The sequence below is a fragment of the Sorex fumeus genome, unplaced genomic scaffold (assembly GCF_029834395.1).
Source record: "Sorex fumeus unplaced genomic scaffold, SorFum_2.1 ptg000218l, whole genome shotgun sequence".
NCBI lineage: Eukaryota > Metazoa > Chordata > Mammalia > Eulipotyphla > Soricidae > Sorex > Sorex fumeus.
The window spans coordinates 1,967,207-1,980,689 of record NW_026606275.1 but is presented as its reverse complement, the minus strand read 5'-3'; the positions used below and the strand labels follow the sequence as shown (position 1 = coordinate 1,980,689).

At 49.3% G+C, this 13,483-nt stretch overlaps 1 protein-coding gene and 1 pseudogene across 1 annotated transcript in view; one reads left to right on the top strand and one right to left on the bottom strand.

Moving 5' to 3' along the window:
• PRPF4B (pre-mRNA processing factor 4B) overlaps positions 1–13,172 on the top strand; it is a 29,425-nt gene extending 16,253 nt beyond the window's left edge. Inside the window, exons 6-15 of the mRNA XM_056108476.1 lie at positions 396–606; positions 3,446–3,519; positions 5,190–5,280; positions 5,421–5,568; positions 6,723–6,860; positions 7,808–7,961; positions 8,894–9,008; positions 9,602–9,753; positions 10,395–10,481; positions 11,667–13,172. Coding sequence (XP_055964451.1) covers positions 396–606; positions 3,446–3,519; positions 5,190–5,280; positions 5,421–5,568; positions 6,723–6,860; positions 7,808–7,961; positions 8,894–9,008; positions 9,602–9,753; positions 10,395–10,481; positions 11,667–11,870 — 1,374 coding nt within the window. The 3' untranslated portion in view covers positions 11,871–13,172. The remainder of the gene's footprint in view (positions 1–395; positions 607–3,445; positions 3,520–5,189; positions 5,281–5,420; positions 5,569–6,722; positions 6,861–7,807; positions 7,962–8,893; positions 9,009–9,601; positions 9,754–10,394; positions 10,482–11,666) is intronic.
• Positions 4,860–4,926, bottom strand: LOC130017777 (uncharacterized; annotated as a pseudogene).
• Positions 13,173–13,483: the final 311 nt, after the last annotated feature.

Sequence of the window (13,483 nt, the reverse complement as noted above, 5' to 3'; positions counted from 1 at the left end):
CTGCAGTGAGGCCCATTCACGTGGGAGACAGGCGCTGAGAGGTTCCCGCACGTGGGTTTGCCGTCTGTGGGCGGTGTGCCCAGCAGAGTGCTGACAGGCTTGCCGTTGTGTATAAGGGATTGTGGATCTTGTTCAACCAAGGCATCACCAGTACCTCTTAAAAACTTTAGATAGCATTTGGCACTTTTGTTTTTTGTTTTGTGTCACCTGGTGGTGCTCAGTGATGCTCAGGGGACTGAGTGTTGCCAGGGTGACTCCAAGGCTCTAGCATGTACTTCCTGTACCCTGCCCTCCGCACCACTCCCAGGCCTGCCCGGCACTCAGTGCCACTCCTCTTGGCAGATGCATTTGTGGGCGTTGGCCGTCAGGACTGACCCTCGGTGCTGTCATTGCAGAAGTACAAGTATCTTGCTGAGGACAGCAACATGTCGGTGCCGTCGGAGCCCAGCAGCCCGCAGAGTAGCCCCCGCACACGCTCTCCGTCCCCAGACGACATCCTGGAGAGGGTGGCCGCCGACGTCAAGGAGTACGAGCGGGAGAACGTCGACACATTTGAGGCCTCCGTGAAGGCCAAGCACAACCTGATGACAGTCGAGCAGAGCAACGGTGAGCAGGGGCTCGCTGGAGGGGCCAGGAGTGCTGATAGCCAGTTCCAGCCCTGACTTTATTTTAGCTGAAATTACTTGAGCTCATATGTCAGACTCTGTGAAGAACATAGGCTTCCTGAAATTGATAGCTTGATGTGTCTGGTGTCCGGTGACAGTTGACCCAGCTCCACGTAAGATGCACTCTCCACGTGTCAGTCTCTGGTCTTGGGTGGATTTTTGTGCGCATTTCCCTTTTGCCATGTCATCTACTTTCTTGTAGCTCCTGTCTCTGGCGCTCCTTGGATGCTAGCAGTTGGTGCTAGAGATGGAATAGCTCTCTGTTTGAGGGCGTGTGGGGCAGGGACCTGTGTCCTGGACCTTAGCAGGTGGTCGGTAATAATTGTTCCGTGTTACGCTTCATTGGTAGGCCAGTGTCTAAGAAGTCAGAAATCCAGAGTGGTGATTTTTGTAAACATTCATCATTCCTTTTAAATTGTTAGCGGATTCTTTAACAGGCTTCATAGTTTGCAGTAGATCCAAATGAAGGTTTGGAGGTTGTACTTTCTAGTGGCTTCTATGACTGTCTCCCCATCCGTGTTCCACACCCTTCTTTACCCTTAAGTTCTTTCCCAAATCCCAGCTCAGTGTCATGGTTGGTCCCCATTGTGGATTACCTAATCTCTTTCTTCGTTTCTGCATTTGAGCATCTGGTGTTTGGGATCAGGGAGGGGCCTCACATCCAGTAGTGCTCTCAGAGCGTACTCCTGGCTCTGTACTCGGGGCTCACTCCAGGTGGGCTCAAGCACCGTGTGGGGTACCAGGAATCAAACCCTGGTCAGCCATATGCAAGGCAAGCGCCCTCCCCTCTGCTATCGCTTTGGCCCCGGCATCTTTTACTTTCCAACCCTTCTCCCCTCCAGTTCTGACCGAGCTGGAACAAACTGCAGAATTTTCTTTTACCTTCCCTGTGGCTGAGTAGGATTCCGTTGTGTACACAGACCAGTTTCCTGATCCACTGGCTGGTTGCTGAGCACAGAGATTATTTTCAGATCCTGGTTTTTGTAAGCAGTGCTCCCGTGGATATAACCGTGTGTTGAACTTTGGTTACTTGCAAGGGTAGTGTGCTGGGAAAGGCAGGGAAAGACTTGGTTACTCGCCCTTAGACCAGGACAGAGTCGGTTTCCCTTCGGGGCCCAGTCACAAGCAGTGGATTTTGGTGGGTTTTGTTGAGGTTTTACTGTTTGGTGTCATGTGTCCTGCATAGGTTTTTATTTATTGGACCATACCTGGTGCTCAGGGCTGTGCCGGAGATGGAACCAGTTGGCCCCAAGCAGCACCTTGCCCACTGGCCTGCCTCTCCAGCCCCAGCATTCCATTTTCTGAATTCTGTTTGGCAGGGAGGGTCACATCTGGTGGGGCCCTAGGGACCACGTGGCACCGAGACTCAGACCTCCGGGGCCTCGTGAGCAGAGCATGAGCTCAGCCAAGTGAGCTCTGTCCCTGACCCCATTGGGAGTTTGAGTCATGTGGGGTTTTTTTGTTTTGTTTTTTGGGGTCTTCCAAGTGGTTCTCAGGAGGCCTCTCCTGGGGCCGTGGCTGTCAGGCCTGCAGCTCAGTGTGAGGGTTCGGGGGCAGCCCTCTGGGGTGTCCAGACTGCACCAGACTGCTCAGGGGCTGTATGGTACTAGGGGTGGAACTGCAAGGCATCTGCCCTCACCCCTGTCTCCCTTTTTTTTTTTTTTTTAGCTTTTGGGCCACACCCAGTGATGCCCAGGTTTGCTCCTAGCTCTACACTCAGAAATTAGTCCTGGCAGTGCTTAACGGACTTTATGGAATGCTGGGATTAAACCTAGGTCAACTGCATGCAAGGCAAACACCCTCCCTGCTGTACTGTTGCTCTGGCCCCATGGTTTCTTTTTGAAGCACAAATCAATCTCAACTGAATGGGGAGGGAGCCTGTTAAGTGAGTTTGGGAGGGGAGGGAGGGAGAGGGAGAGGGAGGGAGAGGAGAGATTTTCCACATATGGTAGCTCAAAGGATACAGCTCCCCCCTAAAATCAGGGCCATAGGGTCAGGCGCAGAGCGGTAGTGCAGTGGGGAGGGCGCTTGCCTTGCCCACAGCCTTCCTGGGTTCATTTCTAGTACTCCTGTGGTTTCCCTGAGCACCGCCAGGTATGGCCCCAAAACAAAGAGAAAACAAAATTGGGCGCGAGCGGGTGGCGTGGGAGGGGTGCGGGGATCTGCTGGGGCTACAGCCGGCGGTGCATGGGACTCCATGGGCTGTGGGGAGGCAGGCCCAAGGTCTCAGGCGGGACCATGTGTGTGCTCTGCCAGTCGAGGCATTTCTCAGCCACATCTGGCGGAGTACTGGGGAGTGTATGGGGTGCCAGGGACTGACCCTGGTGTCCGCGTGTTGGGCAAACAACCTACATTGCTGTACTGTCGCTTCAGCCTGAACAAATGATCTGAAAGATGTTTGTTCTTTTGAACTAAGCTCCCTCTTAGTTAAAAGTGGATTGTGGAAAGTGGGTTTCTTGGGGCCGGAGGACAGCACAGCAGGGAGGGCGTTTGCCTTGCCAGTCTGGGTTCAATCCCCAGCATCCTGTATGGTCTCCTGAGCACCGCCAGGAGTAATGCCTGAATGCAGAGCCAGGAGCAACCCCCGTGCATTGATGGGTGTGACCCAAAAAGGGGAAAAAAGATTTCTTACATGCTACAAGGTGATTTTAAATTGGGTGTAAACGAGAACCTGCTATGGGAGGGAAATCTAAATGCTGTTAGTGGTTTTCCATCGGCAGTTTACCTGTTTTGATTTGTAACTCTTCATTTTTTAAATATGAATGCTGATGTCCTTTAAGGTTCATCTCAGAAAAAGCTGTTGGCACCTGATATGTTTACAGAATCTGATGACATGTTTGCTGCGTATTTTGACGTAAGTGAATTTTAAGTTCCTTAAAAACATAGCTATTTAAGTAGCAATAAGCCTTGAGTGAAGCCTATCCCCCAAAAGTAATATGTACATTTAATAATATTTTATATTTTTAAAAGTGTATGAAAATTAGCATTTACTCTGGGTTATGGTGTCTGGAAACTCGTACTCATTTTGCAACAATTTCTAAATTTTCCTAGTTGCTCTGAAATTTGGTCAAAAGCACAGCGGTAGGGTGTTCGCCTTACAAGCGGCCAACATGGCCGACCCGAGTTTGATTCCTCCGCCCCTCTCGGAGAGCCCGGCAAGCTACCGAGAGTATTCAATATGCCAGACACAGTAACAACAAAGTCTCCAATGGAGACGTTACTGGGCCCGCTCGAGCAAATCGACGATCAACGGGAGGGCCTTTACCTTTACCTTTAAAATAAGTGCAACAGAGAAATTAGTTGACCGAGAATTTGGAGCTCATGGGCCTGAGCAGGGTAGTACAGCAGGAAGGGTACTTGCCTTGCACACAGCTGCCCCGGTGCTATTCCTGGCATCCCACTTGATCCCCCAAGCTCACCAGGAATGGTTACTGTGTGCTAAGCCAGGAATAACCCCTGAACACTGCCAGACATGGTCCAAATACCCAAAAAGAATTATTTGGATTTCGGGACCCAGGGAGAGCTAAGGACTGCCCTCCGTGTGCCTGAGTGCAGGGCCCGGGGTGCCACCCCTGGCCCACTGGCTTCCTGAGGATTGCCAAGTGTTGCCAACAAAAATTGATCAAAGAATTATAAATGTTAAGAGTATATTAAGTTTTGGTCTTTCGGCCTTTTGTTAAAGTTGTATCAGCGCCATTTCTTGGAAAAATCAGCGTATTCAGGTATCTTGACTATTTTCATTGTAAATTTAAGATAAGCTGAAAAACTGTGTTTGGGAAGGGTGTCTATTGCGTTCTGAGAACATGTGATAGGAAGTGTCAAGTGGACTCCAGGGAGCCATCAGTGTTCAGGGCGCCCGAAACTGAGTCCGCATCTGGCAGAGTACTGGGTGCCCAAAACTGAGTCTATGGAAGACGTGTTGTGGACACATGCTTGACCACACACAGGACTGTTGGCAAGAAGAGCAGATTCAGAGAGGAGACATTTGCGCCTTGAAGCGCACAGTCCTAGCTGCAGGGTGCTCCTGTGGAGAGGGGTGTGATACAGAGGGGAGGGCACTCGTTCCCAGCAGCCAGCATTGTGTTCGTGTCTGGGATTGAGGAAGAGGCATTGGAAGAAGTGTGGGAAATGGTGGGCTGGAGAGGGGCTTGTAGTTGTTAAGTGGGCACCCGTTGAGAATCTTGGTCCTGTCTCAGTAGGTTGAGAGTTCGCTCTTGTTTTGATACTACACTTGATCTTAGCCAAAAGGCCGAGAAGCGATGGGTCTTGTTTTATTTTGTTTCGAGGCCATGCCTGGCAGAGCTCAGGAGTCACTCCTGGCTCTGCGCTCAGGAATCACTCCTGGTGGGGATCAGGGGGACTACATGGGTGCCGGGGATAGAACTTGGCGTGCAAGGTAAGCGCCCTCCCCGCTGTGCTCTTGCTCCAGCCCCTGGTTTTGAGTTCTTGCCTTAGAGGCACTGAAGGACTGTAAGCATCTGCCTGCTGAGTGGGGAGTAACCCGTGCTGCCCCCTTCGTTTCAGAGCGCGCGTCTTCGGGCTGCAGGCATTGGGAAAGATTTCAAAGAGAACCCCAACCTCAGGGATAACTGGACTGACGCGGAAGGCTATTACCGTAAGTGGCGACTGTCCTTGTGCTGGGAGCTGCCTGGTGGTGAGGTTTCTGGTCGGTGGCCACTTAGCATGTATTTCTCTGTGTACCGGTCTGGTTCTGTTTGTTGTGGCCCAAACTTCATTTTCAATGTCTTCTTTCAGGTGTGAACATCGGCGAAGTCCTTGACAAGCGTTACAATGTGTATGGCTACACCGGCCAGGGAGTCTTTAGCAATGTCGTCCGAGCCAGAGATAACGCCAGAGCCAACCAGGAGGTGGCCGTGAAGATCATCAGGAACAACGAGCTCATGTAGGTCCAGACCTGCGGGTGCAGCTTTTTATGGAAGCCTCAGTCTGGGAGAAACACCCGAGACTGACGGAAGTCCTTGGCTCTGCCTTCTGTGCGCATGGATCTTACATCCCTCCTCCTTGTGCTGCCTTGGTGGTCTTAGACTCAGGCCAGCTGCTGGGGAAAGAGGGGTCAGCTCTCATTGCATGTGAGGGTGCACAGAAACTGAAGCCCTTTCATCCGTCCCTCCTCCCTCTGTTGGACTGGCAGTCATTGCCATCTCGGGGGGGGGGTGGAGGAGGTTGGCTGGTTTGGGGGAGGCTCCAAAGCTGATGCCCAGCCCAGCTGTACTCGGGCCTTACTCCTGTGTGCTCAGGGATCACTGCTGATGGTTCTCTGGGATTGAACCTGAGTCAGTGCATGTTAGGCAAGCACCCTCCCCCTGTACTCTCTCTCCAGCCCTTTCATCCAAGTATTGAAAGCATAGGCTACACCATATGCTGAGTTAGCGTTGATCAGTTTGCCGTTAGTTTCTGAAGCACTGGAAAGATGTGGTACCAATTTATATAAAGTCTTAGACTGCCTAAGATTTATGTACGCATTGACCCAACTCTGATCCTCGGCGTCTCATACTGCCCCCCAAGCATGCCATGAGTCAGTCCTGAGCACCACTGTTGTCACTCAAAACCAAAATGTATATATCTGGTTGTGGGGTGGTGCATAAGAGAGAGAATACAGGGCTTAAGGTGCTCACTTGTATCCTGCCGACCCGGGTCCAAATCCCCAGTACGTAAATCCAGGACTGGGTGGTGAGCCACAGCCGGCTCTGGCCCCAAACCATAAGTGATGAATGTCTCTTGGAGCTCGAGTTGCAGCACAGGACTCAGCACATGGGGTGTGTCTCTCCCCGGCATCACACAGACCCCGAGACTGCCGAACCCTCTCATCACACCCCAGGCCCTCAGAGCACTGCTTTGGAAGCCATAAAATGAACGTGAATCCACGGGCAGAGAGTGGGTAACAAGCAGGTTCTTGCCTTGTGTGAGCGATAGGGACTTCGGCAGCCGGGGTGCGGCACACACAGGCTTGATCTACCACCCCACGCAGCATCAGGTAGTCACGTGCCCTGCATTCTGGTCATCATTGATTTCCACCAATTCTCCTTTGATTTTCAGGCAGAAGACTGGTTTAAAAGAACTCGAGTTCTTGAAAAAACTAAATGATGCTGATCCCGATGACAAGTTTCACTGTCTGCGACTCTTCCGGCACTTTTACCACAAACAGCACCTGTGTCTCGTGTTTGAGCCTCTCAGGTATTGCGTCCGTGCCTCCTGTGTGTCACACTGAGATCCGGAGACTTGTGTGTTACTAGTTAGCCCTGATTTTTGTTCTCTCTCTTTTTTGGCGGGGGTGGGGGGGGTGGGGGTGTTGGAGTCACACCCAGCAGTGCTCACAGTTTATCCTGGCTCCACACTCAGGACTCACTCATGGTTGGGCCATGGGAGACCATATGGGGTCCTGGGGAGGGAACCCAGGTCAGCCTCGTGCTAGGAGCTGCCTCACCCTCTGTGGCATTACTCTAGCCCCTGAGTTTGTCCTTAGCTTCGGGAGCTTTGAGAGCCAGGTTCTTGGCATCATGAAGTGCACAAGCAGTGACTGATAGGGCTGCGTCTCTGACTCGAGCACACGTAGTCTGCTCAAGATCAGCCGAGAGGAAAGGGCATGGTAGTGGTGGGATGAAGAATAGGGTTCTGGGGTTGGAGAGATAGCACAGCAGGTCGGCACTTGCCTTGCACACTGCCAACCTCTGCTCAATTCCCAGCACCCCAGGTAGTCTCCTGAGCATACTCCCAGAGTGATCCCTGAGAACAGAGCCCGGAGGAAGCCTTGGCATAGCTGGATATGGTCCCCTTCCCAAGAAGAGAATTGTTGGGGTCAGAGAGTACAGTGGGTAGGGCCCGTCTTTCATGTGGCTGACCTGGGTTTAATCCCTGGAGCCCCACCAGGAATGGTTCCATTCTTGTACTTGAAAATACAAAATTTGCCTTCTAAGATCAGTAGAAATTCTACCATGTCTTCCCTCTGCTTATTTGAAGGTTGAGTTTTACTGAGAAACTGTGTGTGTCAGTATTTTCAAGTGTCTCGTTTCCGTGTAGAACAGCTTTTCTTTAACAGGTTTGAGTTTAGGAACCAAGGTTTCTGCTTTTTTTTTTTTTTAACCTCTATTTCACATTTTAACCTTTTTCTTCTCTCCTGTAAGTATGAATCTGCGAGAGGTGTTGAAAAAGTATGGCAAGGACGTGGGGCTCCACATCAAAGCTGTGCGCTCCTACAGTCAGCAGCTGTTCCTGGCACTGAAGCTCCTGAAACGATGCAACATCCTGCATGCCGACATCAAGCCCGACAATATCCTGGTGAGTCGTGACGCTCGTCCTCCTGTGAAACCGCAACCGCTCAGTGCTCTAGAGACAGCCTGTAGGTCTCCCTGCAAGGAAGGTGGGCGTGAACTGTGGTGGACAAAGCAGAAGAGGGGCTGGAGAGCTGCCCTCTTAGACTCGGGGCCCAGCTTGTGGCAGACTGTGGCCCACAGCCAGGGGGCGCTGGTGGGTAGTGAGGCTCCTCAGGGTCCAGCCAGCGGTGAGTCGGGCTGGTGCTTGTGCTCCCCCATCCCCATTCACAGACTAGTAGCATGGGGGACCTTGAAGGACTCACACTGCTGTGGCAGGTGTGGCCCATTGAGTTCCAAGGTGGCCAGGAGTGAATGTTGGTTTCATTGCTCAGAAGCTGTGGCTCTTGCGACTGGAGCCCCGGGCTCAGTCATGGCTCTGCTGTCGCATTGAGTGGTACCTTCCGGCACCCCACCCCCACCTCGTGACATTCAGAATGTTTCTCACTGTGCCAGAGAGAGTCGAGCAGGGAGGGCACTTGACTTGCACACTGCGACCCAGGGTCCATACCCAGTGAGCACAGTCAGGGGTGGCCCGAGAACCAAAACTAGAAATAAACTTGAGAACGACGATCATCTTCAGATGAGTGCTTTATTCTCTCTCAGGATATAACCTGGATTATCCTGCTTTTGAACAGTTTCTGTTGGTTTGATTGGGGCCCACGCCCAGTAGTTCTCAAGGCTTTCTTGGGGGGCCTACTGTGGTCCCCGGGGAGATTTTCTACTGGTTGCAATCAAATGGTGATTCTAAACTTACTTACGTTAGGAAATTGAGTTATAAAGTAGAAAAAGATTGTTTTAATGAGTGACTTTGCTGGAATAACTCCTCACGGCCAATCTTTGATTATTTGACCTGCTCTTTCTGACAGAGATTGAACTTTTAAATTAAATGTTTTTCAGGTTAATGAATCAAAAACGATTTTAAAGCTGTGCGATTTTGGGTCTGCCTCTCATGTTGCGGACAATGACATTACGCCTTACCTTGTCAGTCGGTTTTATCGCGCTCCCGAGATCAGTAAGTGTCTGTACCGTTCTTTGGCCTGGGCCACCGTCTGCGGTGGAGACGGCGTCTCTAATGTCTAAGTCCTGTTCTCATCGCACTTCAGCAGCCAGCCAGCGGCACGAGGTCATTCCTGAGGAAGGGAACCTAGCAAGTTCATCCTCAGGTGCAATGACGTAGTTGGGACAGGAGTCTTGATCATGTCTGGCAAGAGTAGCAAACAGTTGTGGAAAACCCTCGACTTTAGAAGACTGCTCTTGATTACGCAAGGTCTGATTATCACGTTTATGGATTGTCTGGGGCCTTTGTTTTCGCTCTCCTGTAGCCCTGGTGGAGGCTGAGTAGCACCTCCACCCGGGCGCAATGCAAAGAAGAAGCCCACGTTTTCTTCTGCCCCTCAGCCCCCCCAACTCCCTCATCTGTAAAGGATAAGATTTTTAAGTCTGAGTCTCTGTTTAGAATTAGTGGGAAAGCGCAAGAAACTAATTTGAGTGAGGTGCTGAGATTGTGGCTGCACGGTCCAGACTAGATTAACCCCCTCGCCCTGTAGATGAACGTTGTGGTTGGTGGTTTCGTTCGTTATGTATTAAAACCTCTTTTTTTTCCAGTTATAGGTAAAAGCTATGACTATGGTATAGATATGTGGTCTGTAGGTTGTACCTTGTATGAACTCTATACTGGAAAAATTTTGTTTCCTGGCAAAACCAATAACCACATGTTGAAACTTGCCATGGATCTCAAAGGAAAGATGCCAAATAAGGTAAAGTTTGGGAGTTGGCTTTTTTTTTTCCTTCTTGTCTTCCCCAAGCCTTTGAAAATTTCTTGGTAAGAATTTCCTGTAAGCTGATGGTTTGCCACCACTGGCACATTGTCAGTGGCCATAGCATGTGGCATTTGCGCCAGGCAGGTACGTGGCTGCTCATTTCTGGGGAAAGAGGGCTTTCAGAAGAGAATGCCCCTTTCTTCCCCCTCTGAAGTCTGTCTGCGTTTCGGGGGAGGGGAAGGGCAGTGGCTTAGGGTGAGATTGGAATCGAGGGCAAGACCTTGCCTGAGCACCTGCTGTGAGTCACTTTCCTCAGGCGTGTTCTCACCTGGAACTCCCCACCAGTGCTTCAGCGGCTGTAAAATCAAGTTTTGTCACCAAAACAATCCAGCCAACACCGAACTCTGACATTGGCGGAGCGCAACATGCATTTGTTGCTGTTCTTCGGCCAGAGATCCTAATCCGATGTGATGGGTTCAAGTTGCTGCCAGAAAGTCGTGGCAGTGACGGGGCTCTCGGTGCAGGGGTGTGTCAGCTCTGCGCAGGACTCGCTGCAGGCAGTCAGGCATGTCCGGGAGAGGCTGGTCGCTGCCTGCATAGACTCTGAAGCCCAAATACTGTGTTTGTTTTGTTACCAGATGATTCGAAAGGGTGTATTCAAAGACCAACATTTTGATCAAAATCTCAACTTCATGTACATAGAGGTCGATAAAGTCACAGAGAGGGTAAGTCTCACAAACGTGCCCCATTAAATGATTCTGTCACAGAGAGGGTAAGTCTCCTAAGTGTACCCCATTAATTGATTTTGGTTCTTCTTTGGGAGGGTGTTGGGATCATCCCTGGTGGTGCTGGGGGACCATATGTGGTGCCAGAATCAAGCTCGGGTTGGCTACATGCCAGGCAAGCACCTTACCCATCCTGCCCCTGTCTAACTGATCACTCAGCCCCTGTCTAACTGGAGCGTATTATTGCTTGTGATGTCAGTAGCTGCAAATGATCATTTTTTTGCTTTTAGTTGATTCTTCATTGACACAGTCAACGAATAGATTTTATTTATTTAGATTGGTGGGGGCGGGGGGTACCCAGCTTTGCTGAGTGCTTATTTATAGCTTTGCACTCGGGTGGTGCTTGGGGACCATATGTGGTGCCGGGAATTACACCAGGTCAGCTGTGTGCAAGGCGAGCACTTTGCCCGCTCTGCTCTCCTCGGGTGAGGTTTCTTTTGAATGTCTAATATAAAGAGCTTTTTGGTTGGTTTTTTTTCCTCAGTGTCTTACTAACATTAAGGCCTCTTCTTTTCTTCTTTGGACTTGGTTAGTCTGGTCACCCCCCTACCTTCCACCAGAGTGGGGTTTTCATTGTTACGGTTTGGTTTGGGGGCCACACCTGTTGGTACTCAAGGGTCACTCCTGGCTCTGCACTCAGAAGTCACTTCTGGGTTCTCCTGGGACCATAGGGGGTTCTGGGGATCAAACCCAGATCAGCCTTGAGACCACTCCCTCCCCAGTTCCAACCAGCATTGTTGATTTTCACGTTGTTCCTTTCCTCTCTGGCTGCCCAGGCCCCCCTTGAGTTCTCTCTCTGCTCACTGACTGCTGGAGCTCGTTTCATTTATTTCTTTAAATTGAGATTCTGTGGTCTAGAATACTGTTGCTGCTCTTGGCCCCGTCTGCCCCATGCCTCCCCGTCCTGTCTGTGTGAAGCTGTTTGATTTAGTCCCCTGCAAGCCCCAGTGAGTGTGACCGGTTCCTTTGGTCCTCTGACAGAAGAACCAAGTCTTTGCTTTAAGGATGCTGCTATACATGTTGATAGCTGTGACAGGCAAACAGTCTGAACCAAGTGTGTGTAGTGACTTATTTAGAGATACGCGGTTTTTGTTTTGTTTTCTTTTGTTTTCTGATGATTTTTAGGAGAAAGTCACTGTCATGAGCACCATCAATCCCACTAAGGACCTGTTGGCTGACTTGATTGGGTGCCAGCGGCTGCCTGAAGACCAGCGGAAAAAAGTGCACCAGTTAAAGGACTTGCTGGACCAGATCCTAATGCTGGACCCGGCCAAACGGATCAGCATCAACCAGGCCCTGCAGCACGCCTTCATCCAGGAGAAAATTTAAGCGAGACGAAGAAGCTCTAAGGGTTTGAGTAATTAATGCAAAGACTGAAGAAATTTCACAGCAGTTTATTCATGTATATAAACTTATAAATATTTCTCCTGCAAATTTGAGGAAGCATGATATATTTGAATTAACACCAAGGGTGATAATTTCTTTTAGAAATGTTAGTTAATCTGTTTTGTGTCTTATGTGAAATTTCATTGTAGAACTGTTTTAATTGCCAAGACTGCACAGATTACAGTGCTAATGTATATGGTTGCAGTTCACATAAAAGACCCCCACCCCCACCCAAAAAAAAAGCACCTGTTATAAAATGAGTCGTAGTGTTGGGTGGTTGATTTATTTTTAGCAGACTTGGCATCATTTTGGGCTCCAGATGAAATGGCCAGCATAAATGCTGTTTATATCCGCATTCTCCTAGGTGTGCGCAGGCCACAGCAGCCCTTGGTGCGGTCAGTGCCGAAAGGGGCCTGTCCTCCTTGAGCCTGCCCGCAGGGACGCTCCTTTTAAAGCAGGGTGCGCGGCAGTCAGTACACTGGAGGTAAGCTGGACCATCGCGTCACTGCTGGTGTGAGGTGGTATTGATTGGAACAGCTGACAGGAGGGATAGTGGCTGTGTGGCAGATTCCCTGCATGTGTGGTACCTGATCTCGGTTTCTGTTTCGGCATTGCGACTGCGGCATAGTTGCAGTTTCTGTTCTGTCTATCCCGCTGGAGACCAGAAGCGTGTGCGCCTGAAGGGGGAGCGCCTTCAGTGGACTGTTTCTTACTAACTTTGATTTTTTTAATCAACTTGCTATATAGACTTTATACATTTTGTTAAATAAATACAGTTCCTAGTAACGTAGAAACCAGGCATAGTTTTCATTTACTAATTACAAAGGTTGAGGCCTGATTCTGAAAGTCCTCCTATTTAAAAGTTAGATAGGCAACATAAATGAAATTTTTAACTATTTGTATGTCATTTTGAAAGTGTACTGCTTTATGGTAAAAGTGTTTTTCATCTGTTCATCGTTTTCATTATTTGTGATCATGTTGTCTTTCAATACAGGCATAACCCTTCCACTCTTGAGCAAAGCAGCTGCTTTTTAAAAGCGGTAATTGCTTCTTTACCTTTTATTTCTTTTGTAAATGAAGCTTTTCTTTAAGAATGTGACTTTAAAGTGTTGTCTATTGCATAAAACAGTTGACACTCACTTATTGTAAAGTGAAGATTGTTCTACTGCATGTGAAATGGCCATGCAGGTTTCTGTATGTTTCTCAGTATGCATCACTAGGTAATAAAGTCTTTTGTGAACCAGGCATTTGTAGCCATTTTTAAAAGTTCTTGTCTTCAGTGCTGGTAAGTCAGGTGAACTGTAAATAGTTATCAGAGCAACCTTTCATTTCTTCCTTTAAGTCTTTAACTGAAACAGTTACTTGTTAAAGAAGTAGGCCTAGTAAAAGTAATGTTATTAATAGGATCCTAAGTATTACATTTAAAAAAAGCCCTGTAAATACTGTCAGCTTTCAGTGTAGTGAGATAATTCCTGTAGGTTATGGGGTATAATTCAGGATTTAACTAATGTTTCTGCTATTTTCTCACTTTTCCTTTTGATGGTGCGGAAAGAGAA